The sequence below is a fragment of the Numida meleagris genome, chromosome 2 (genome assembly GCF_002078875.1).
Source record: "Numida meleagris isolate 19003 breed g44 Domestic line chromosome 2, NumMel1.0, whole genome shotgun sequence".
Taxonomy (NCBI): domain Eukaryota; kingdom Metazoa; phylum Chordata; class Aves; order Galliformes; family Numididae; genus Numida; species Numida meleagris.
The window spans coordinates 8,749,757-8,773,496 of NC_034410.1; the positions used below are offsets into that span (position 1 = coordinate 8,749,757).

Here is a 23,740-nt window from a genome sequence, read left to right on the forward strand (position 1 = left end):
TTGCTGCCATGTCCAACTGCCACATGCCAAGTGACATAGCTAATAGATAACTTGTAGAAATTGTTTTCTTTCTGCTTCTCTCACATTTTTTCTGCATGAATGTCTCTCACTCTTACTCATTCACTCCCTGTGGTATTTGTTTTGGTAAATTTTTGCTTATTTGTCTTTTACGAATGACGAGCATGCTGTGCTGTGTATCTTTATTAATGGATAGAATATAAAAGAGCTCATCCTACATCATGAGTATATTTGTCCAGGTCTCAGATGGTTCTCAGGCTTCCTTCACATTTCTTACCTAAGTCTCAAACTATACATACATTCCTCTCAGTTGTACAGACCAGACTTGTCTTGGAGATGCAGAGTTTTTATCAGCAGACCTCATCCCACATCTATGGTGGAACACATCTTGGGTTATTAGAGGATCAGGAACCTGTCTGATGAATGGCTGGTAAACAAGGATACAAGCTTTGAACTTGATCTGTAGATGTGTTCAGAGCAGAAACAACTTGCACGTACATACCTCTGACTGTGTTGCTGAAAATATACAGTGCCATGTTCTGTGTTACCTGCTCTATACAGGAAACAATAACTTTAAACCAAAGAGAATTACCGCGTGGTAATCCAGATGAGAGGCAACAACTGTCCATAAAATTCAGGTCTGACCATCACCTACTGGCATGAGACGCTGCACTTTTGCTAGCTGGAAATGGTTAACAGCAATGCTCAAAGATATTGCTGCGTAAAAATGTCAGGGACCTCACAAGCATTCTTCACATACTGCTCACAACCAGATTTAATTCTTTGCTATTTTCCACCTTCAACAAAAGGAATGGCCGTCTCTTCCTCAAGCTTCCCATGCACCTTCAATTTATGGCCTCTGTCTATGGTACAAATTAGAATTTCATGCAGCTGTACAAGAATCTCTTCCAAGTAAATTGAGAACGAGTACCAAATAGCACTGCAAAATGGCACATGAGAAACAGATACTAAGGAGATTGGTAGAATTCATAGTTTTTCTGAACTGATTGAATATTTTCAATTTTTAAAGCTGTATTCTGGGACCCTTTTGCCTTCAGCAAACCTGAATAATTACAACTTCCACATTTGTCATAAAAAACAACGTCAATGTAAATCAGTCTATGTAAATCCAGCTATTCTCAACAGGGTGACAGTTCCTCTGCTGTACTTCATTCTGCTTTTACAAAATGTATCACCACAAGCACACGTTATTGGCAAGATGCTGAGGTTTGGATCTTATTTGGAAAAAAAATTAGTGCATCAGTTGATGTAAGGATCGTTCCTAGCAGCCAACAATGCTGTTCTGCATGTTTCTCTTATGGAATGAATATGAACATAGAATTTAACAGTTAATAATGCAGTGTAATATCTATGTATGTCAAGAGAAAGCTTAATATCACAAAGTCCAAAAAGAAGCCATCTCCCATGTTAACTATTCAATATGGCCACAGATTACAAAGAGACATACCTTGCAGAAACTTGCTTGCCATAAACAAAAAGCTTTCCAGCCAGAAATCAAGCCCTCCAGAAATCCTGACTGCAGCAAAATATGCTAATGGAGTGCTACTTAAAATACAGTGTAAAGTTGAGGAAACTGTAAATCTAATACATTTACATCATTCAAGAATTTTTAAATGAGTATAAATATTTCCTTTACATTGCACCATGACCAGAGTTGGCACCACAGCTCCTCTGCTTGGTATGCAAGCATTATCCACATTTTCTGCTCATTAAAAAAAAATAGAGCAATGTCATGATTTGCCTAATGTCACATAGCAGGAGACAGAAATCAAATCCTGTTCTATGACTACTTGACATTCAAACCTCTTCATTATCTGCTTCCTAATATTCCTCTCTTGTCCTTTCACCCTCTTCTCTTTCAACACCCAAACAACTTAAGTCCTCGAACTTCTTGTATTCTCACTCTTACTACTCTGTCTTCATGCTGCTGATACGTTTGGATCTTCTTCCTTCAGGCAAGACACTGCTTCTTCTTTATTAATGCTCAAGTTAAAATTCACTCCTTCATGATTGTCATGGACCATTGTAGAAGATGCCCAGGTGTAACCAGCGGTCAGTCCTTACCCGTGTCTACAGGAATTTTTCAGCCCATCTGAGTTAGTGCATTTGGGTTAACAGCACACAATTTATTAACAAGTCATCCTTTTCACAATAAGCTAAAAATACCTTCTCTTACTACAGAAGAGCATTCACTGTCGTGACTTTAAAATAAATTAATGTAAACAGCATATTGTTAACCATCTTTATGTTACTATTCATTTATGAAAATTCTAAATCTTTGCATTTGTTATATTTTCTACATAATTTGTCAACCCCTTCAAGCTGGAAGTGCATCTTTTGAAAGGTCTTTAAAATTCTCAACACACTCAATGGCAACATGAAATAAACAAACACTATTGTAGCAGTATTTCTCTATATAAAGTGTTCTACATCAGAAGGAAAGACAAGGTTTGTTTCCTTATGAACATCGGTAAAAGAAAAATCCCTTACAGGTTTCTTTGCAAATTTCACAGCACCAAGACAAGTTAATAGCCCAAGAAAATAAGAGTATGTTGACTGTGAGTATGTTGACAATCAAAAATCATGAAGTATGTTACACAATAGATCAAGGAAGGAATGTGTTTTCAATGAAGTGTGTCTGTGCTCACACATTTTCGTGATTATTTTTCATGGCCAACATAATTTTTTTCAGTTGGAAACAAACTGGAATTTAGCTGCATTTTTTCAGTTTATGGATAATGATTACTAAGAATTTACCTGGGGAACTCTGGTATTTTAATTGCTTATTTCAAAAATATATATATATATAAACAAATCAAAAAGATCCCTTACAGAATTCAAAAGAATTGATTTATCAAAAATATCCTTTAATCCCAGACTAAAATGAACTCCACTGTTGTAAAGTCAAAATGTACTTCAAGAGAGGGAAGAGCATGCCACCAATATTCAGAGTTCCTATTACTATGGTTCTGTACACTTTTAGAACTCTGCAAGAGAATATATTCACCTCTTATCATCATAGAATCACAGAACCATAGAATGATTTGAGTTGGAAGGGACCTTTAAGATCATACAGTTCCAGCCCCCCAGCCACAGGCAGGGACACCTCCCTCTAGGCCAGGTTGCTCAAAGCCCCATCCAGCCTGGCCTTGAATGCTTCCAGGGAAAGGGCATCCACAACCTCTCTGGGCAACCTGTTCCAACCTGCTCACCACCCTCACAGTAAAGAAGTTCTTCCTAATATCTAGTCTAAACCTACCCTCTTCCAGTTTAAAGCCATTTCCCCTCGTCCTGTCCTTAAACGTCCTTATAAAAAGTTTCTCCCCAGGCACATGGTATGGCTTTTAGGTGCAACTGCTTAGAATGATAGACTTCAGCATTTGAAAATACTCTTAGAGAGGACATGCAAACCGTATCATTTTTGAATGTAAAATGTTTAAAAAGGTAAAAAAAAAGTTAAAAAAATCATGGAGATATGTTAGAAAGTTCAGATAGGCATTTATACTACTTTGTCTTTAACACAGCCTCTGCTCACACCATGCCTCTTTTGCAGTTGATGGGAATCTAGTGAGGTTTCAGCCAAATGTTCCTGGAGTACCATTCATCTCATCCCAAAGCAGACACGTAAAATAGGTCAGATCAATTATGTCCTTTAAGTGCCTCGTTCTCTTCAATCATTAAAATGGGCCACAGAATGATTGCCTGAACTGCAGACATCTGAAGTTAGGTAAGATGAATTTTGCATCCCATAACTAACTAGCCTGCAGAAGTTTTCTGAATAAAACAAGACTGAAATATTTCTTTCCAAAAGGATGTTTAAAACAAATATGCAAAAGCTTAAATATTTAATCAAATATAATCTAAGTCTGAGAAAGTACTAAAAAGCTGAAAAATAACTTGTTATACGTTATTATTTCTCACAGTGTTGCCAATAAGTGTAATTTCCAGTCTAGTAACTAATTTTAAAAAGGCAAGCAGACCCCCTTATTTTTGGGATTCCCATTAGAGGACAGATACCTACACACTTATACACACACAGGCAAATATGAGTAGTGAGACTTCCATTTCATGTGTTTCAGATCTCCTCCCAGGATGTGATAGTGCAGCACAGATGAGCTGAGGATGGACGCCCGGCCCGTGACAAGGCTGAGCCTGGCTGATGCACAGCGCGAGCTCTGACATTGCCATCCTGCCCATCACAGCCACACAAGGATTTGAAGATACAGCTTCTAGCATCAGGAGCAGCAAAACTTTCTCTCTGCCCTCAGGCTGACAAACTTGGCAGTTCAATCTGACAAGGTTCAGTGGTACCTTAGAAAATGTACTTTTAAAATGATTTATTACCTCGCCTTCTCCAAGAAAAATATTTTTAATGTCTTATTTTATTCAAAGATCTTCATTTCACATTTTTGTCCTGATATGGAGCAAAGTGTTGACATAGCAGAAACTCCCATAAGAAAAAAATTGCAAATGTTGAAAAGATAAAATAAAAACCTCTCCAAGCAACAATCCCAGTTGCAATTAAGGAATGAAAGCAAAAAGAGAGAGGCAAAACCATCCAAAAATATCATTTACTCCCTTCATAGAATCATAGAATGGCTTGGGTTGGAAGGGACCCCAAGGATCATCAAGTTCCAACTCCCTGCAACAGGAAGGGCCACCAACCTCCAGATCTGGCACTAGACCACGCTGCCCAGAGCCCCATCCAACCTGGCCTTGAACACCTCCAGGAACGGAGCATCCACAGCCTCTCTGGGCAGCCTGTTCCAGCACCTCACCCTTGTTCAGTATCTGCACTGCACTTGGAGTTGTAATCCAATGATCACACAAATCTAACGGCTCAAAACCAGCAGCTGTACAGTACGGAACAGCCTTACGGCACTTGGGGCAATTGGAGATCTCTTGATCTTCAAGAAAAATCTCACAATCATCGCTCAAATAATCTATATACAACAACCAGAGATGAGAAAAACAGCCACTTTCTGTCACTGTAGTAATTTTTGGAGAAGAGTTAAACACATCTATTCGCTTGTGTTATCTTTATTTTAGAGACAGCAATAAATAGATATTTAGAGTTTTGTTTTAGCAAAACAATCCAGTTCTGACAGCTAGAAAATTCAAGGAACTGTTCTGCTGTAAATTGTATACTCAGATAACTAAAAGCAAATAACCAAGCTGCTGTATTTTAGTTAAAAATCTCCCACTTTCATCCCTTAAAGAAGCCTTCAGAAGTTACGCTTACTGAGTGCTTTTGAGGTCACAAAGTACTACTGGATCTTCCAGAAGCTGTACGGTCTTTCTTGTTAATATTATCACCTTTTGTTTGCTCCCTCCAAATTTTTTTAGACTTTATTCATTTGTGAAGATAATCCAAGGTAATGAAAAAATGGGTTTGGTCAAGGTTGCAGTGCCCACTGATCTCGTGTAAGACCATGACAAATCAGTAAAACAAACACCTACTGCACCTTGGTTCTACTTTATTCAATAACATATTTCCTGAGGGCACTGTAGCGCTGTTTTCTTTTTAAATGCGCCTTGCTTGTGATTTCATCTTTCGTCATACACAGGTGATATGTACTATGGTTCATTTTTCACCCTCATTTAAGAAAAAAACTAAGCTTATTGAGGTTTTAAAAAAAACTTCCTATGGGAAGCAGAAACCATAATTCTACCAATCGCAGACATCTTTATAGAAAAGTACTGGAATATTGCTCCAAAATGTAACAGAAGGGTAGCTGATCATTGAAAAAAAAATAGTCTTTAAAAGAAGAAATAAAATCAATCCTTGTCCTGTTCCTTTCTAATGCTAAGAGCAGACAACCAGCTGAAGGGTGTACACAAATTCTACTTACATTCTGCTAATTCAAAAGCCTCTGTAAAGTCATTTCAATGCTTTTACACGTCAACATACAGAACTGCTGCAGTTTAAAACTACTGCCTTCTGTATCAGTGAGGAGGCTGGAGTGGGGGGATTGCTCAGGTGAGTAGGAAGCTCCAGCTCAATACGTGAAATGTGCCTTCTGTCTTAATGTCGTATCTTTCCATTCACACTTCCTCACGTGTACTGGAATCCAAAGCATAATACAAGGCTGTGGGTTTTTTCCACTGCCAATGAATATACGTTCCATAGCTGTGGGAAAGCAGCAGGAGCACTTTAACACAGTGTATTTTCTGCCCACACTGACAAGAAATACTTAGCACTGTATTGAAAGTTCCTAGTAAAAATCATCTTACTTTTACTTCTTATAAAACATCACAGTTCCAGGATCGAATTAGCAAATATCAACATCGTCTTTGATTTGCAGTTCCTGTGACTAAATGCTTTTGCTTTGAGGAGAGTCTGTGTATATCTGCATCTAGAATGTTTGTCTGCTTCAGGATTGTTTTGCCCTAAGTCAAAATATCTGCAGGACTGAGTCCCTCGTGCTCATCGCTCCATATGGGAATGCAGGCATGATGCAGGGCGATATTCATGCTTACTAAATTCACTGCAGTCCAAAGTTTCTCAGGAGCAAAGTATACAAAGTGCCATGTCAGATGAGACCAAAATTGATCTCTGACAATGATCATTAAGAAATCATAGGAGAGAGGATAAGAATGGGTCAGTACACCCTGATGCTTATACCAGTATGCTCCACTCACAGCCACCTCTGTCCGACAGCCTCAGAGCCACCAGGCTTCACCCAGCCTGGAGAGCTGATCCACCAACAGAGACACATTCTTCAGTGCAGGCACAGAACTGTTCACTCTAAAAAGGTTCTAAAGCCTCAGATAATTGAATGTCAAATTTTTATTGTAGATAAGGTTTTTAAAAACTAGAGTTATCCGAAATGCTCCATATCCTCTTTGAACCACTTAACTATTTTTTGACAGTTCATTCCACAAATACCATATACGACATTGACAAAATTCTCGCAGTCAAATCTGTAAAAGATTCAGTCAAATAAGGACACTGATGCTTTTTATCAAGTTAAACAATATCACTTAACTGTTGTCAGAGGATCATCCTCCTAACAAGCACTTTACATTCAATCGCTGGCTTAACAGAGTTCTAGGTCAAGTTAAGAGCACAGGGAAACTCCTCAGAAGAGTCAAGTTTACATTCAGCACGGTTAAGAACGCAGCAGAAAAGGTGACTGAAGTTTTTGGCTATTTTCATAATGACTTCTCACTTGCTGCGGGCTGTCCTAGTTTTCTTCCCCATAGCCACACAGTGGTCTCTCTTCAGTGGATAGAATTCTCAATTGCCTCGAAGGGAAAATTCCTAATAATTTATAATTTTATAGCAACAGACCATCTTCATAAAAAAAAGCTTACATTTGCAAAAAGATATATTTGCAGATTTAACTTTGCACCTCCTGAGATGAGGTGCAGAACAAAAAGCTATTTCCAATTTCTCACATATGGAGAATAACTACACGTAGATAATATATGAACTGAGAAATTGCAGAGCGAATACAAAATTCATTCATCTGGAGATTATCATAGGATTTTATATTTATTTGCTCTGTAACTACATGACACCTGGTGTTCTCTCACTAATCTTTAAGGTCCACATTCAAAGTCATTCTTTGGAGGGAGAGCTGGCAGACTGCATTCTGGGGATCAGCTTTGGAAAAGGAGAAACGACGTATCTCAGTTCTCATGCGGTTGTAAAGCATCAGTTTGTGGGGTTTTGGCACCAATCCTCTTTCAGAGAAATGCTCAGTTAATTTGCATCTTCTCGAATGAAGGTTTTTACAGCCCTTCCCAGATGTCACCAGGTACCTACTCATCAGAGAAGAATGAAAAACAGAGCTTCTAACTCATGGTAAATTGGCGTGCAATGTCAATTACAAAAATATTAAATGACATACAAAGTATTGTTACCGTGAAATGCATTCCAAATAGCAGTTTCAAAGTAATCTGAAGAATTCTTATCTTCAATTTTAAAACCCTGCTCTAATTATCTTATTTGAACATACCACAAATTCTTTAAGTAATCCTAAAAAAGTACACAGGTGGCAGAACTATAAAGATTTTCATGGGAAATTCTTCTAGCGTGTGAAACGTTGATGTTATTAAAGTTCTCGATTACCAAAGGAAAAAAAAAAAAAGACATGGTTCTATAAAAATTCAAGGTACAGTGGAAACTGCTCTGATCTATGGTGAAAGCAAAAGGGGTGAGCAGCCCCATTTCCTAAGTGACAGCACCACTTACCTATAGTTAAGCATATGCCTAGGTATTTGCACAGGCAATCAGAGAGACTTAATCACAGCTTTAGGTAACAAATTATTTCAGAAACAGCTCTCTAGTGACTTATGACGTGAATAAAAACTACCACGGTAACACCTGATGCAGTGTTCACAACTGAAATGTGACTAAAAATAGTTTATGAATAAATATCATGTAAAATACGGTGGAATGAACTAGTGTTGGGAAAGTACACAATGAAATTAATCTGTTTGCAATAGAGCTGCCAGTTTAATGATTGTTTATTTTCGAGGAGTAGGAAAGAGATGCTGTGTGCTGACTCCACCAGAACAGAGATTACTGCACTATGCTAACTTACAGCTTGCCACATTTAAAGGCTATTCATTCCTAACACTCTCTTGCTCTTTATTTCTGGTCTCTGTCAGTGTTCACTGTTTTCACTGATACACATTTGCATAATTAATTTCTGAATATTTATAAGAAAGTTATCTATTTTGTTTAATGTGTATTTGGGAAGGCTCATATTTGCAGAGTGAAAATGGTTTATTTTTATGAACTGGGAAGGACTTTCCAAAGGTTACGTGGCAATGGTGAAGCTGGTCAAACAGAGTTCTGTTAGCACAGCTGCCAAGAGCTAGGGGGACTGGAAGGTGGAAAAATCCCAGTTTTGAATGAGCCTTCACTCAACAATAACCACAGCAGGGAGATTCTTCACCTCAAGTCAGCTCTGGTTTTGGAGGATGAAAGGTGACAACCCTTCCCCCCCCCAAAAAAAAAAAATAATAATCAAGTCTCTGTCTGGGAAATTGCATAAAGCATTTGATAATTATGTTGATCTGACTGAAGCTAAAGCAGAATTACAGGTATAGGAATGTTGCATGATATTTTTCTACACCTCTTTCTTTCTGTAATAGTTCTTTTTCCAAGCTGTGCATCAAGCAGAACTTCCTTCCCTTTCATTTACACACAATCATTGTTTGATGTTAAGGAGTGACTTAGGCGTGACTGGCAAACTACAGACTTAGTATTTTCCAGAGGGTGACAATCCCAAATAAAATAGCCCGCAATCCTCATTTTGCAGGCTCAGAGAGGCCAGATGATACACCACCAACACACTGAAGCCCATCCTTTGCCAAGAAGAAATCTCTCAGTTGAACAGAGTTATGTGGATTATCTTTGTCAAGTCACAAGAAAATGTGGGAGCTCCCGAGGGAATGCCATCTTCCAGACTGTTACAGAGACGATGGAATATTGACCAGAAGGAAAATGTTCAAAAACGTGTTCGCTAATACTCTGTCTTAAATAGAACTAATCATGTTCTATAAAATCAGCTGCAGGCAAGCCCTATTCAAACATCTTATACATTAAATCACCTTAAATACAGGAAGTCTGGACTAAAATCAGCAACATCAGAAGGCACTGAACCTACAACTGATCTCATTTACACCATGTACGAAAGAGCTTCAGAGGAACAGGTGAAGCTCCTTGCAGAGGGGTGAAGGTTACACTTTGTTGGAAGCAGAGCCTCCTGTGCAGTGATGAACTTTCATCTGAAGGCAAGCTGGTATGATTCTAATATGGGATAGCTAAAATGAAAGATAAGGAAAAGAAGGCCACTCTGTTAAAGGAGTATTAGGTAGCCAAACATATATACACCCAGATTCAGATTCTTGCAGCTCCACGCAGATGCTTAGGTGAGGCCCGCTCCCCGTTTACATCTGTCACTATGTAATTTAGTTTCTCTGTGTGTATATAAAACCAGGACTGCACGACATAAACTTCCCTAAACTGCAAGCTCTGAGAAAGCAGCAGAGCCGTGCTCCTCCTCACGACCTGCACAGCCAGCCCACCACCGGGCAGCCGGCCATTTCGGGGCTCCTCCATCCCTGCTGCACTACAAAAGTAGTTCCACAACCAGAAGATGATATGGTTCTAAATTTCTCTTAAGTAATTATTTAATTAGGAAAAATTAACAACTAAGTGTGATCAGATCTTTCATTCAAGCGGGATCATATCCTTTGTTAAAGCCGTGTAGTTTCCTTTCTAAAACGTCAGCCATTCAACAGCTGTTTATTCTCATGCCTGGGTGCTCTATTTCCTCCTCCCTTCTCAGTTATTTACTTTCAGATTATCAACTCTTTAGAGCAGGTGTTACTCAGAGAAACAAAAGCAAATGGACAGGAAAAAAGAAGGCCTCGACTGCAGATATTTGTCTTGCTGGGTGGCATAAAACCAAACACACTCAGTACTAAATAGCCTTCCCATTCTGCTTTTGAAATGATCACAGCATTGCGCATTTTATCCTGCCTTACAGTGTAAGTAACTGCTCCCTAAGAAGACCTTTTTTGATTGTTTTTCCATGGCTCTGAAGATGGAAATTAGCAGGTAGCACAGAATATCAGTTCTCTCTGTTTTTTCTTCAAAACTTGTTTTTATTATTGTTGCATTTATTTTAAATAAACAATCTTTTCCTTGGGAATCATTCCCTGCCTACAGGTACGTTGGTAAATTGTAACTATGGGCTGACCCAGTTAACTAAAATAAACCTTCAGGTAGGTAGTGCAAGCAAGAGGATAGTAAAATCTTTGGAATTTCAGTCAATACACAAAGAGAAAATTTCAGAATCTGACCCAATATTTTAATGGTAAAAAAATCCGAACTAGACATTTCCTTAAAATAGATCACACCAAATCAAAAATGTTAAAGGAAACTTCTGTGCTGAAGAGTTTTTGGGACTTATCTCTGTCAGCTGTGTCACTAATTCCAAGATGTGTTCAAGTACATAAATGCTTGATGTTCGCTTTGGTATCTTGTCTTGATTAATATTTGGCTATTCCCATAAGTGTGTGAGACACACAATTCCCATCTTCCCCTCTTTCCTCCTTTTATCATTCTGCAAGAGAAATACACCATAAGGAATATATTCTTTAAAAATAGAATTTGCATCCACATTCTTTGGTGGCGATTTATCTCTTTTGATTAAGGTTTGTAATATTTGATGACACATTTTTAATTTGGATCTGAAGAGTAAATAGAACCTCAAGTCTAACTTGGAAATACTTGCTGTCAGAGAGCTCAGGTTAATAAGAGACCCATCTTTTGTGAGGACAACACGAATCAAAATGGCATGCTATGAAGAAGTCAGTGGCAGCATCAGCATAAAATAATTCAGTCTCCAGACCATCTCTCTGTGGCTATTTCAGGGACACCAGTTCTAATGTCAGCACTGGTATCAGTTGGGAGCAAGACTGTGATTTAGATTTTTTTTGTTCCAGCAAAACCAAAGCCTTGTACAAAAGCAAGATCAAGCAATTAGTGGCAGGAATACCATAAACTGTTTTTACTGCCAAACATGCTGTATTGCAAAGCTGCAGCTGGAAAACAGTTGAAAAAACACAGAATTCTTCATTGGGCCTAAGGATGAGACCTTTACTTTCCAAGTGAAGTAAAAAATTGTCAAAAACCAACTGCTCTGAATTTAACTGAATTGCATTAAGCAGCTAAGAAAGTTTTAGGGAAAATATAGCCTTTCTGGTGCAGAGCAGAATATTAATAAGGAAGAACATCTTCAGCCCTTGTAGGACAGCAAGAGACAGACAGATAATTATCTCCAACAGAACAGCGAGAGCCGAATATTTTCATGTGCCAGAAATCCAAAGCATCTATCAGTTTTTCAGCATCCAAGATTGATTTTTGGAAGTTAATTTTTAGATTTGTTTGAGGTTAAAGCATGAGAGATCAGAGATGAATGGGGAAGACGGTGAAAATTTGTTGTTATTGTTGTTTTTTTACATGAATCTGGATGTTTCTGCCTTTTGTTGAACTTTGAACATTCATTATGTAATGTGTTTTCAGTCTCTCTTGCACTGTTTTCTATGAGGTCATCTAGAAGTACATCACATTTTAGGAGGCCGTGCATCTCTCTGCTTTACCTTGTGCTTGTTGGCTATGATTTCAAGCTTATGTAATCATCCCTGCACGCTGTTAAGATAGGATTGAAAGAAAAGACCTTACACCCACTACAACCAGCTGTACTTCCATATATATTTCCATATAATTTCTAGTTACTGGTTCTTACACCTTAAAATAGCTTTTCCTATCAAGTTATAAGTTTGAAGTATAATACATATGCAGTAAGAGAGACTGTACATCAGCAAACTAGTATTTGTCAAGTATATTTCACTGAAAGGAACTACGGAAAAAAACATGAAGATGTAGTCCTTTCCTAAGCTACTTTACGTCTCAAGAAGTCCTTCTCAAAAGAAATAAATTCTATAACACTAAGCCTCACTAATCTTTTTAGGAAAAAGTTCCTAAAGTTTTTGATGAGCACAGCTGTTCTGAATAGCATACGGTTATTGGGAAGGCTCTAGTGTATTGACACCGTGAAATTGCTGATAAAAATAGAGCCCTCTCACCCTCCCTCAAAGTAAAGCCCCTAAAACTCACGCAAGAAAACTCAGTAATCCTACAGACACATTAACCTCCATGCCCTTCATGCTTTCTCTTGGCTGGCCAAAATGAGGAAGTCTCTCAGAGTCCCTTCCTTCAGCAATGCCAACACCAGACTCCTCCTACCATTTATCCAGCATCTTACCTGCTTTTTTCCCCCTTCACTTTCTCACTCCAGTCTGCCCATTTCTTTCTGCAGTTACCAGAGGTGACTGCCTCAAGGAAATTTATTTCCCAGGAAGACTAATATCCTTCAGCAACATTACTTATTTCAGTCCCTAACCTGCCTGCCTATCACAGGACTTTCCTAAGCAGCTGACTGGCTAGACATTTCAAAGTCATGCCTGTGGTTCTGAAGTAACATAGTAGGTGAACTCCAGCCCACCTTTAGTTCAAACTACTTCATTATTTCTCCTTCATGTGGGAAGACAGACAGGTAAATAATCCTCCAAATGCGCTTAACCTCTCTCCAGGTTTAACCTGAGCATCTGATATTTGAATTGCTACAATGCAATGCTGACCACGTAGATGTTTACAGCCAGGTGGTCACCCGAGCCTGGGAAACTTACACAGCGCAATACGAAGTGGACAGGAATAGCTCTGCATTCTGGGGGATCTTTACCTGATCCATGTTAGGTATGTACATTTGGGTAGGATGAATTGAAATTTATAAACTAGATCTAGGTTAAAAGGTGCCTAGAGTGATTAGCTCAAATAATTACACTTAGTTAGATGAATCCCAGCCGTCACGTTAGAAGAGTACATCCTTTTATTCCATCCCCAAATCACTTTCTCATAGTCTGCACTCATTCCCTGACTCCCCTATGGCTATTCATTGATCTAAATGAATGAATTGTTATTTCTACTTTTCCTTCCTGCCACCTTGCCTCATTTTCTCACACCCCCATCCTGTCCATTGAGCATCTCTATTTTGCTGCTGCATTTGACTGTCTTCTACGAGAATGAGTAACCTCATCCAACCATCAGTTATTTATAGATTATATACAACAGACTAATCTCCACTCATGACCTCCAGTTCCAATAATTTTACTTTAACATGTCATTTCTCATTTCCCTTTCTAAACATCCATGTTCCCAACATGCCTCTACTCCTTTCCATCTCTTCTGATTGTTCCTCTGCAAATATGCTGTTCATCCCTTCTTCTGCATCTTCACCTGCTTACTCTTCATCTGCAAATATGAAACTATTTCACTAGCAACAGTCTTACTTACTTCCTAACTTCATCAATAATGACTATGCTGTGCCTGACCAAAGACACGTCCAGCTCAGCATCCTGTCTGCAGCGGAGACCGGCAGCGGACCTTCCCTCGTGGATACTTTCTGTCCTCTGCCACCTTTATCACAAAGACCAGAGTGATTTTTCCTTCAGACTTCATTGAATGCTATCCTAAATCTGCCTGTAAACACACGGATTCTAGAAAGACCTTATATATACTGATCTTGTAAGAATAACTTCAGAGATTTATCTAAATTTTAGGCTGCAATGTAAGTGGGATGAGCCCAAAATACATACTGTTTTGTGGAAGTTGGATTATTTACTGCTTTTTGGCTTCCACAAGAAGGAATTCTTATGGATTTGGATACCCATGTCCAATGGTAATCACCAACCATGAGCTTACGTTGGCTCTCTTTCCAACCAGTGTAATCCTGACCAATGCAGGGGACCTCTACTTCCCACCTGTCAGTGGACCCCTCTGCCTTCAAGAACTGCAGTTGCCCTTTTCTCACTAATGGCAGACTCTCCACTGTTGTTCACTGGGAAGAGTTCACAGATAACTGCTTATTTATCATTAGTGGGTCAATATTAAATACCCTTGCTATTTTAGCAGGACTGCTCAAGTATTCTAGGATCTCACAACTAGGAGTAAAATTATTTCCCTTCAGTAGACTGACTGATGACATGATGATGATGGTGTAATATGATGAAGTGTTTGGGACTAGTATTATTCCATATTCTCTTTTATTTCACCATACAATACAGAAAATGTTGGGGTACGCTCAGGTGTGAAGCAAAAAACTTTGTCCAAAGCCTATGTTGATCTTTATTTTCTCTCAGCCAGTTAAACAAATAAAAGAAAGAAGTCTCCCTGAGAATCTCATGCCATGAACAATCTTTAGAATACCCTACAATGTCTTCCTCTTACCCATGAAAAAATAATTCACTTCTCGTGTATTTGAAACTTTCAACAAAGACAAGTTAGAAGATAGTAAAAGAAGAAATAGATGATCTACTTCAAGTTGAAAAGGATAGTGTAGAACAGTCATGACATGATGCCAAAACCATGAATACATATTGTGACATTTACTTCCATGGAACTAACAGACATACACGCCTTGATATCAAGCTATCCATAATTATTGCTTTCTGACAGAACTGCTTACTTAGAAACATTTCAAGAATGTTGTTCTGGAAAACAAGCAAATACCTTTGACAAAGGGAAGCATATGTCTTCCTACATTGAATCCTTCACATTATGAGTACACAGCACTGTCTTACTTACATTATTGTGTTGATGCATTTGCTGCCATTATATCATAAATCACAGAGAATCTCTAATAATTATATTAAATCAATATGATATCAAAATATCTCAGTGCCTAATATGAGTTCCAAATGAACGTAACTGGAAAGTCAGACAATTATCTACATCAGATAGTTATCTACATGACAGACTATCTACGTCAGACAGTTATCTACATGGTTTAGTGGGGTTATTGGTGGTAGGTGGATGGTTGGACTAGGTGATCTTGTAGGTCTTTTCCAACCTTGCTAATTCTATGATTCTACTGAACAGATGGCAACACTGCAATTCCCCTGCTTTCTCAGCCAGTCTGCTGCAAGCCTCAACCAGAATTCTGATCCAAATGCTGCTGAAGTCAATGGGAAGGTTGACACTGACTTCGGTGAGCTTCAACTCAGCTCAAAGTTACTGCAGGAAGCCACGTTTCAGTCCAGGTTCAGTCATGGCTCTCCAAGGCAGTTGACAGCAATGGCTGAGAGCCGTAGCTGCGTTCATTTTGTTACAGTAACATCCACCCAACAAGAACTAAACCAAGATCCACTTTTGTGCTGATCCTAAAGGTTTCTTTCACAACATCCTTTGCATTGTATTTTGGCTGACAAGCCAAAGCTTTTGTATTCGTTTCATCCGCCCTTTTATTTATTTCATCCTTTTCTAATTTAAGAATTCACACTGAAGAAATTGTTTCCACCTATGGTAAATGAAATCCCTGCTCTTCTAATTCCTTGCTTCTGTTCCGCTTTAATCCCATGAAATTCCTAACCCATGCCAAATTTTTTTTTTTTCCAGCTGTTAAACACACGCACTATACTTTGTGAAAGGCCTGCAGTGTACACGCAATGTTATTTAAAAGTCTTTGAGTACAGTCACAGAATCACAGAATTGTAGGGGCTGGCAGGGACCTCAAGAGATCATCGAGTCCAACCCCCCTGCCAAAGCAGGCTCCCTAGACCAGGCTGCACAGTCAATCACATTTAAACACTAATGAAATGTAAAACACACACAGCTATGTGTTCAGAAGAACTTGCATGTTTACAAGCAGATATTTGACCAACTTGTCTATTTGTCAATTTAAAATTAAAACCACAGGCATTCTACTTGCAGAAATTTTGCATTTGACCATTATAATACAACTTGAAGGAACTTCGTAACACGGTAGATGGAACAACTGTCTCCAGAAATTTCCACAGCATGTTAATGTACTCATTTAAGAAGAAAATGCAGACAAAAAAAAAAAGAAACAAACCACGAGATTATGAGCTGCACAAAGGATTAATTGAAATTGCCAAGTTCTGCTCTAGTCACTGAAGGTTATAAGCATCATTTTACACATTAGAGGTCAATGTGAAGGCACTGCAGCATGCCCACTCTGATTCTCTTTACCAATGCACATCAGAATGACTTCTACTCTAAAGTATTGTTATTTTAGGAGTAATAAAATAATGTGATAAGCAATGTCCACATTTTATTTTGTTCTCTACCTCATACAACATATCTAACAAGAAAACCAAATACCACTGCAGCTTTCTGAACAGAAGCACATATTTAGAAGGCTAAACAACTGCAGGAAATTTAATTGGTGGAGACAAGATTTTTACTGATGTAAGTGCTTAATGTTTTTTGGAGGACATCTTAAGTTTAACTGCTTCCTCGGCACAATCATTTGCTAATGAGAAAATTACTTATTGGAAAAACATCTGAACAATCACCATTACAGGAGCAGAAAAACCAAAATCTGATGAATTTATCAAACACAGAATCATAGAATACCCTGAGCTGGAAAGGACCCACAAGGATTATTGAGTCCAACTCCTATATCCAGTATGTCAGGATATATTGTTTACAGATGATTACTTTGTAAAATACTTCTTTTAAAAATTCTGTGTTCTCAAGTAAGCTGTGTCTTGTAAATAAAGATTAATTTGGAATATTAAATGCCCAGCCCCACCATTTCATCAAAGACCAATGAACTGGATGATCTTGGAGGACTTTTCCAACCTTGCTGATTCCATGATTCTATGGAACACTACGGAACACTAACACTGTACTCAGACTGTTTTTTTTCTTGTGGAAAGACAAGACTTTCCTGGGCTAAATCTAAGCAAAAGACAGAGAGAGAAGAGCTATAAGTTTCCTAATTTGTTCGCGTTTTAAAAACTACTATAAGTGCTAAGAAACAGTAGAAGCAGAAGACAATGTGTGCTCTTATTGATAACAGCATCTTATAAAAAACACCTTCCCACAGGAATAACCTACAAAGCCTCATAAATCATATATACAGAAGAACAAATCCAAAGATACATTTTATTTAATTGTAACTTTAAAGCTTCCAATTTCTTAAACAAGTTTGTTAAGTATATGACAAAACAAACAGGTCACCATTTCAAGATGCCTAATAGATTGGGAAGCAGAGACAAAAGTTGAGGAAAAAAAGGCAAAAAGAATGAAATTGAATGAAAACATCCTAAAAACATCTTAACATTCTATCTCTGAACCAGCTTTTAGGAAGACCTTCTGAAACACTTAACAGAAACAAATTAATAACAAACCATTCATATAATTGCATGGCTTTTAAGGCATTTCCCATCATGTATTGTAGAGGTAATATAATGTATCTGTGTTTAATCTTCGGTTAAAGAAAATGGAACTGTGCACAAGAAGAAGCCAAATGGGTATCTTCCACCTAGAACCACAAAGAATCCTCAGACTCAGATACCTTGTAGTATTACATTTCCATCTTCTATTTCTGCCTAGAAAATTGTAGTCTAAAATTGCATTAAGTCTATTATAATAGACAGTTTTAACTCAAGATTAATAACATTTGTAATACTGGTCAGTAAAAAAAATAAAGGAATTCAGAAAGAAGGGACAGCTAAACCTGTTTCAGTTTCAACAATACAGATGTCTTCCTGCATCTTGTCAAGCACAAAAAATCCTTTCCCTCCTTTCAGAAGAGATCTCTGGGGTATCAGCTGTTTCTCTAACCCAGCAGAAGCAGAAAGGTTCCACTTGATTCAGTGCCACTGCAGTATCTCAGAACCGTACCTCCTGGACCACCAGCTGCCCCGTGCACATGAAGCCTGCTCTGCCCCCTTCCCTTCCACACAAGGACAGCCCTCATGGGCTGGCCGGCCTTGCTGAGGCAGAAGCACAGGGAAGCTACGGGAAAGTGACAAACACACAAACATCATTTTGAAGCTACAACACGCTGAAAAATATTTCATGACCCAGACTGATTTGCAGTTTAAGAAGAGAGAATCAAAATCTAGCAACGCATAACCCATGGCATTCTTATCAAACACACAAATTTCAGCTCTTACTTTCAGTATCTATGTAAGTATCTATGCAAGCTTTCACCCCAGAAGACTGGGAGAAACAGTCTATATCTATAGCAACCAGGAGAGAGAAGGGAGTGGTAGATCCATCCCAAAATGCATCTCCTCAAAACCTTGCATCGTTACCTTCACTAGATCCAGCAATTGCTTATTTTTATTGCCACTTGACCGAAGACTCATTAAAAAAAAATTGATTTTAACTCCTCCTTAACAAACAGAGCATATGCATTGATACTTTTTTTAAGAGGCTTCCTTTGTTATTGAAATTCATTTTATTTTTTGCCTTAAGAAAAAAATGGAGACGGACAGCTTAGCTTTCACTCTGATCTCCACAACCACCCTAGGTAGCTGTTTAACTGGGACAAAAACAAGTTATGACCTTCTTGGTGTAAGGTGAGTTTCAGAAAGATACCGCAAAGTGAAGTGAGAGCTGCCTGGGTGAGCTTGTGCCATTAGAGACAGCTCTGGAGAACAGCTGCGGGTGCTCTGTGCAATAAGAGTGCTGCACAGGAGAACAGCACTGACCAAAACGGCACCAACCTTGTTTTAGGGCCCCTGTGTGTCTGTGGGGAGGTTTCAACAAGGTGTTTACCCCAGAAGGTATCCTCTAAAAGAGGAAGGGCTCGGACTGCGATGGTCTGCACAGGAGGAAGCTGCTGAACAGCCCTAGCAGGACAGGATGGGGCTCTTCAGGCACCTCTCACCGCCTCAGCCAGGTGGTCCCTATCTCCAGCGGAACGAGCTGCAGGTGCTGGGCTGCACCTGTGGGCTGTGGCCTAGGGATCTCCTGTGGTTTCCAAACATGAGGGCTGAAAGCACTAGTCTGGGACGAGCGTTTGATACGCAGAGGCTGGAGCATTTTGTGGTGATTCCCCGCTGTGACCCCTCGACTTCAGGGGCCTCGGGGCGAGTTTGCAGGGCGTGGGGTGCCTTGGTCTGCCCGGCTCCTCGCAGAGCCTCGGGGCAGCTCCCACCGCGTCCCAGCAGCGGGGCTCGGGGCCGGCTGCGGGGCGGCCTGGGTGGGAGCGGTACGATGGCCGGAGCAGGGCGGGAGGGGCGGGAGGACGCGGCACCTCAGCGAGCAGCGGAGCGCTGTGCGGGCGCGGCCGCCGGGGGCCTGCCGGGCTGCCTTCGGAGCGGGATGATGCCGCCGGGCGGCAGCGCAGGGGAACCAGGGGACGGCGCGGCCCCGCTCCCCTCCCGCCCCGCGCCCCACTCACCGATCCGCGCCTCGGCGGCGGCTCCGGCGGAAGAGAGCGGCTGGCCGCGCGGGGCGGCGGCGAGGACCTGCAGCAGCGGCGGCAGCAGCAGCGCGAGGACGGAGCCGAGCGCCCCCATCATGCCTGGCCCATCGCAGGCGGCCGTCCCGCTCCCCGCCCGCCGCCGCCAGCCCTCACTCCATGCCGCCCGCTCTTCCTTTGCCTCCCCGGCTCCGGAGAGCGGCAGCCGCAGCGGATTCAACACCCAGGACAGCGACCGGCGCCGCCCGCCCGCCCCCGAGCCGGCCCCGCCCCGGCCCGACCTGCTCCGCCCGGCAGAGGTGGGGGGCAGCGCTTCCCGCTCGGCTCCCGCCTCCCCGCCTCCCCGCTCCCCGCCCGGGGGCGCCGCGGAGCGGTGAGGGCCGGGCCTTGGGGCTGCCCGGATAGGGGAGGAGGGGGCGAGTGGTTCTTCCCGCTCGGAGCCCCTAAAGATGGCTGAGAATGGGGGGTCATTAAATACGTTTACCTCACACACCTTCCGGTAAAACAGTTCAGCCCATGTCAAAGTTTTGTCCTCATAAATGCACTGGATGGATGGATTCTCCCTGTGGCCTCCTCAGTATCACTGAATCGTGGAACGTGCCGAATTGGAAGGAACCCGCAAGGCTCATCGAGTCCGACCCTCGGCTCCGCACAGCACCACCCAAACCTTATGTCTGAGAGCGGTGTCCCAACGCCCTCTGGCACTCAGGGCCGTGCCCGCTGCCCTCTGGGGCAGAGCCTTTCCCTCACCCCCAGCTGCCCCTCCCCTGACACAGCTCCATGCCGTTCCTTCAGATAGTAATTTATTTAGCTTCATTTTTTTTCCATAGAAAAATAATCATTGTGATGAAGCATTTTATGAACCCTCAGCTGATTACACCCATGCTCACCTGAGAGACCTGAGCATCCTCCATCTGCCTCATTCTACAGCAGTGGGACCCAGCGGCCTGGCTGAAGGCCAGGTAAATAGGGCTCAACACAAACCCATTGGCTGCCTCTCCATTCACAGATTCTCATATGTTGAGTCTTTAATGTAGCAGTTGCAGTCACCATGCTGAAATAGCACAGGGGCTGTGCCATCTGGCAGGAGCTGTGTGTCTGACCAGGACAACCAGCTGCATGATGCTGTGAGTGATGGCAAGGCCCCAGGCCTTTCAGTCACCCCCTCTGTCTGCTTAATTCATAGAATCATAGAATTCTTTGAGTTGGAAGGGACCCTTAAAGCTCATCTAGCCAACTCCCAGGGAGTAACAGGGATGCCTACAGCTCCATCAAGTGCTCAGAGCCCTGCCCAGCCTGACCTTGAATGTCTCCAGAGACAGGGCATCCACATCTCTGGGCAGCCTGTACCAGTGCTTCACTGCTCTTATTGTAAATAACTTCTTCCTTATATCCAATCTGAATCTTCCCTCTTTTAGCCTGAAACCATTTCCCCTTGTCCTATCACAACAGACCTTGCTAAAGAGTATGTCCCCTTCTTTCTAATAGCTGTTCTTTAGATACTGAAAGGCCACTCTCAGGTTTCCCCGGAGCCTTCTCTTCTCCAGGCTGAACAGCCTCAGCACAAATTCTTCTCTTGCTGCTGAAGTTCAGATTCTCCTGATCTTCATCTCTGAGGTAAGTGGCTCTAATTTTACTCTCTGAAAAACTTCATCCTTGACTTCCATCATAGTCATGGCAGACTCACATTCAAAATTATTTGAAAGGAGTTAAATTTTGTAATACATGAAGAGGCTTTGCCATAGACCAGAAAATTATATAATGGAACCCCACAAAACAAAGTAACCTTGGAAGAGCATGGGACAGCTAGAGGGCTTCCTGCAGCCACTTTTCCACCAGCCTTTCCTCCTTGCTCACAAAAGTGGCACCTGGGCCGGGCTCAGCACAAGGCATCCAACCACTGCACTGGGACTGCTGGGACTTGCCGTGAGGTGGTTAGGCCAGGTCTAGTGGCCAGGTGGGATCTTTATCCTAGGCTCCAGGCAGGGGGCTGTGGGGAGGTCCGTGGGGGCCCTACAGGATGCTTACATCTCCTGGTGCTCTGATGGGCAGTTGCAGACTTCTGTAATTCTTAGTTTTGCCCTGGAAAAAGGGTGAGATGGAGAAGAATCGTGGTTTCTAGGCCTAGTGCAAAGTCCCCTCTCTTCCTGGGTGGTTAAGGCTGGCAAATTGGCTACAAACAGACAATGTTTGATTCAGAAGCAAAATTGTGAAAGAAATATATTGACACTGGTTGCTGTTTGCTGGCACAAGGTTTGCAAAAGGATTGGGTGGTCTTTCAAAGCATTTCTGCGTTGGAGGTCTCTTACATGGTTGCTTACATCTTGCAGGGGAGTGGTTTCATGAACCCAACAAGTCCTTTTAAGCCAAATGTTCCTTACCTCAGGAAATCAATTTCAACAGTTCTGGAAGAAATCTGAACGCTGAAAGTATAGAAACAAAAAAAAAAAAAGGAGGGGTGGAGGTGGGGAGCAAGATGAGAAATGAAAGTGCAGAACCATAAATTAGTATATTCTCATGGGTTATGCAAACCATCTGGCTTTAAAAGCTAGTAGTGGGAGCAAGGAGAAAGGTCATCTGAATTAGCAGAGAACTGCAAAACAACTGAAGGTAAGAAAGGAGCAAATGGCAGACACGCTGAGAGAACAAGTTGTTCCTCAAAACATGAAGCAGCAGCAGTGTTATTGGAAGACATTGCAGCTATGCAACAAACAATTTACATAGCTCCTGTAAATTTATGATCAAATACTATGCAGATCTTAAAAGGAAATCGAAATTGTCATCATCTCTTTGTGCAGGGGATTAGCAAAAAAATAACATTTGTTCAAATCTATGTGAAACAGTGTGAAGAATCAAGAGAGAAAGGGCGTTCGTCAAAGCCAGGAAGAAATCCTTGAGTAAACAAGGTTAGAAAAGAGAAAAGTAAGGCATCAAGGAAAGAGCGAAGAGTCGATTGGTGGGTGAGTGGGGCATTTGGAAGTAACTCAAGTAGCTGTTCTCAGGAGCAACGAGCCTGAAGCTCTCCCTGCCTGGTTGTATTTTATGGTTTTATGGCAGGCTGCAGCTAAGAAAGACACACAGACCTGCCCTAAAGCTTCAGGAACAGAGATTGAAGTCAGCAGGATTAGGTAGAATGAGTTTGGGTAATGACATGGGTAAAACCTGTAAGACTTGAGTCTGCATGTAAATCAGCAGAATAGCAGAATTACAGTGAAAATAACGTGTTATGAAACATGCAGGTTACTTTCTGGTTCACGGTCTTTTTCTCAAGACATTTCTCAGTGCCAAGGTTTTTCACAGTCTGTGTAATAAAATAAGCATCCATGCTTAGGTCTGGCAGCCTTATGAAGTGGTTTTTATTCTGATGTTTTCATGTTTTCTGAACCGTGGAAAAAGAAATCCTGAAGGGTCTGCTTCACTTGAGAAAACTGCTAGAAAGACTGGAAAAAACCTAACTCTATTCTTGAAGCCAGGGATGTTGTGGAGCTCTAACAAAACTTTAGGACCTGACGGTTTTGAAAAAGGAGTAGAAGAAGGCACCAGTAAGTTATTTTTGTAAGGACGTATCTAAATCTTTTTGGTAGGGGATTCTAAACTAGTAAAGGTACTGAATGGTTGCTGAGGGGTGACAGTATCAGCTATCTATAGCTAATGTGTCTGGAGGTGAATGTGAGACTATGTGGAAGAATGACATTGGCAATTATAGATCAGAAAGTTTCAGCGCAGTGAATAACATTAAAGTTTAGCGTGTCTTTAATAGCTGGAGCTGAGTCTTTATGATGTCAATGCAGGTGTAAAAAACGTGCTAGGCAAAGTGAAAGGAGAGCTGGATATTCTGTATGATTTTATAAGTGTGAAAGATTTACATCCTTCTCCATGGTAACCACAGCTGAACAGGAGGTTTTCAAGGAAACACTTTTCTGTCTGAAAATGCT

At 41.0% G+C, this 23,740-nt stretch overlaps 1 protein-coding gene across 2 annotated transcripts in view; it reads right to left on the minus strand.

Moving 5' to 3' along the window:
* Positions 1-20,064, minus strand: part of PTPRN2 (protein tyrosine phosphatase, receptor type N2) — a 636,306-nt gene extending 616,242 nt beyond the window's left edge. For both annotated transcript variants that reach the window (XR_002435341.1, XM_021387625.1), the window contains exon 1: positions 19,785-20,064. Coding sequence is in view for 1 of the 2 variants with exons in the window: in XM_021387625.1 (XP_021243300.1) it covers positions 19,785-19,905 (121 nt within the window). In the remaining variant the exon portion in view is untranslated. The remainder of the gene's footprint in view (positions 1-19,784) is intronic.